At 69.3% G+C, this 283-nt stretch overlaps 1 protein-coding gene across 1 annotated transcript in view; it reads right to left on the minus strand.

The window, feature by feature from the left end:
• Positions 1-279, minus strand: part of LOC104507650 (coiled-coil domain-containing protein 177-like) — a gene marked incomplete at its 5' end in the record, with an annotated part of 1,145 nt that extends 866 nt beyond the window's left edge. Inside the window, one exon of the mRNA XM_010148998.1 lies at positions 19-279. Within this exon, the coding sequence (XP_010147300.1) occupies positions 19-279 (261 nt within the window). The remainder of the gene's footprint in view (positions 1-18) is intronic.
• Positions 280-283: the final 4 nt, after the last annotated feature.

Below are 283 nucleotides of genomic sequence, written 5' to 3' on the forward strand. Positions count from 1 at the left end.
AGTGGGCCCTCCCCCTGCCGCCGGCCGCCCCCCCCCCCGCCGCTTCTCCACCTGGCTCTCCCACATCCGCTGGCCATGCAGCAGGGCCCTCTGCTTCTCCTTCTCCTCTTGCTCCTTCCGCTGCTTGGCCAGGCGCCGCTGGCTGTCCCACTGCAGGTGGGCTGCTTGCCGCTGCTCCCGCAGGAGGCTGGCCTCCTGGTGCTTGGCGATCATCAGCGCCGCGATCTTCTTGTCCCTCTCGGGCACCTCCGAGAGGCCCTTCCTCCGTTTCACCTCCTTGACT

Source organism: Eurypyga helias, unplaced genomic scaffold (genome assembly GCF_000690775.1).
Source record: "Eurypyga helias isolate BGI_N326 unplaced genomic scaffold, ASM69077v1 scaffold23463, whole genome shotgun sequence".
Taxonomy (NCBI): Eukaryota; Metazoa; Chordata; class Aves; order Eurypygiformes; family Eurypygidae; genus Eurypyga; species Eurypyga helias.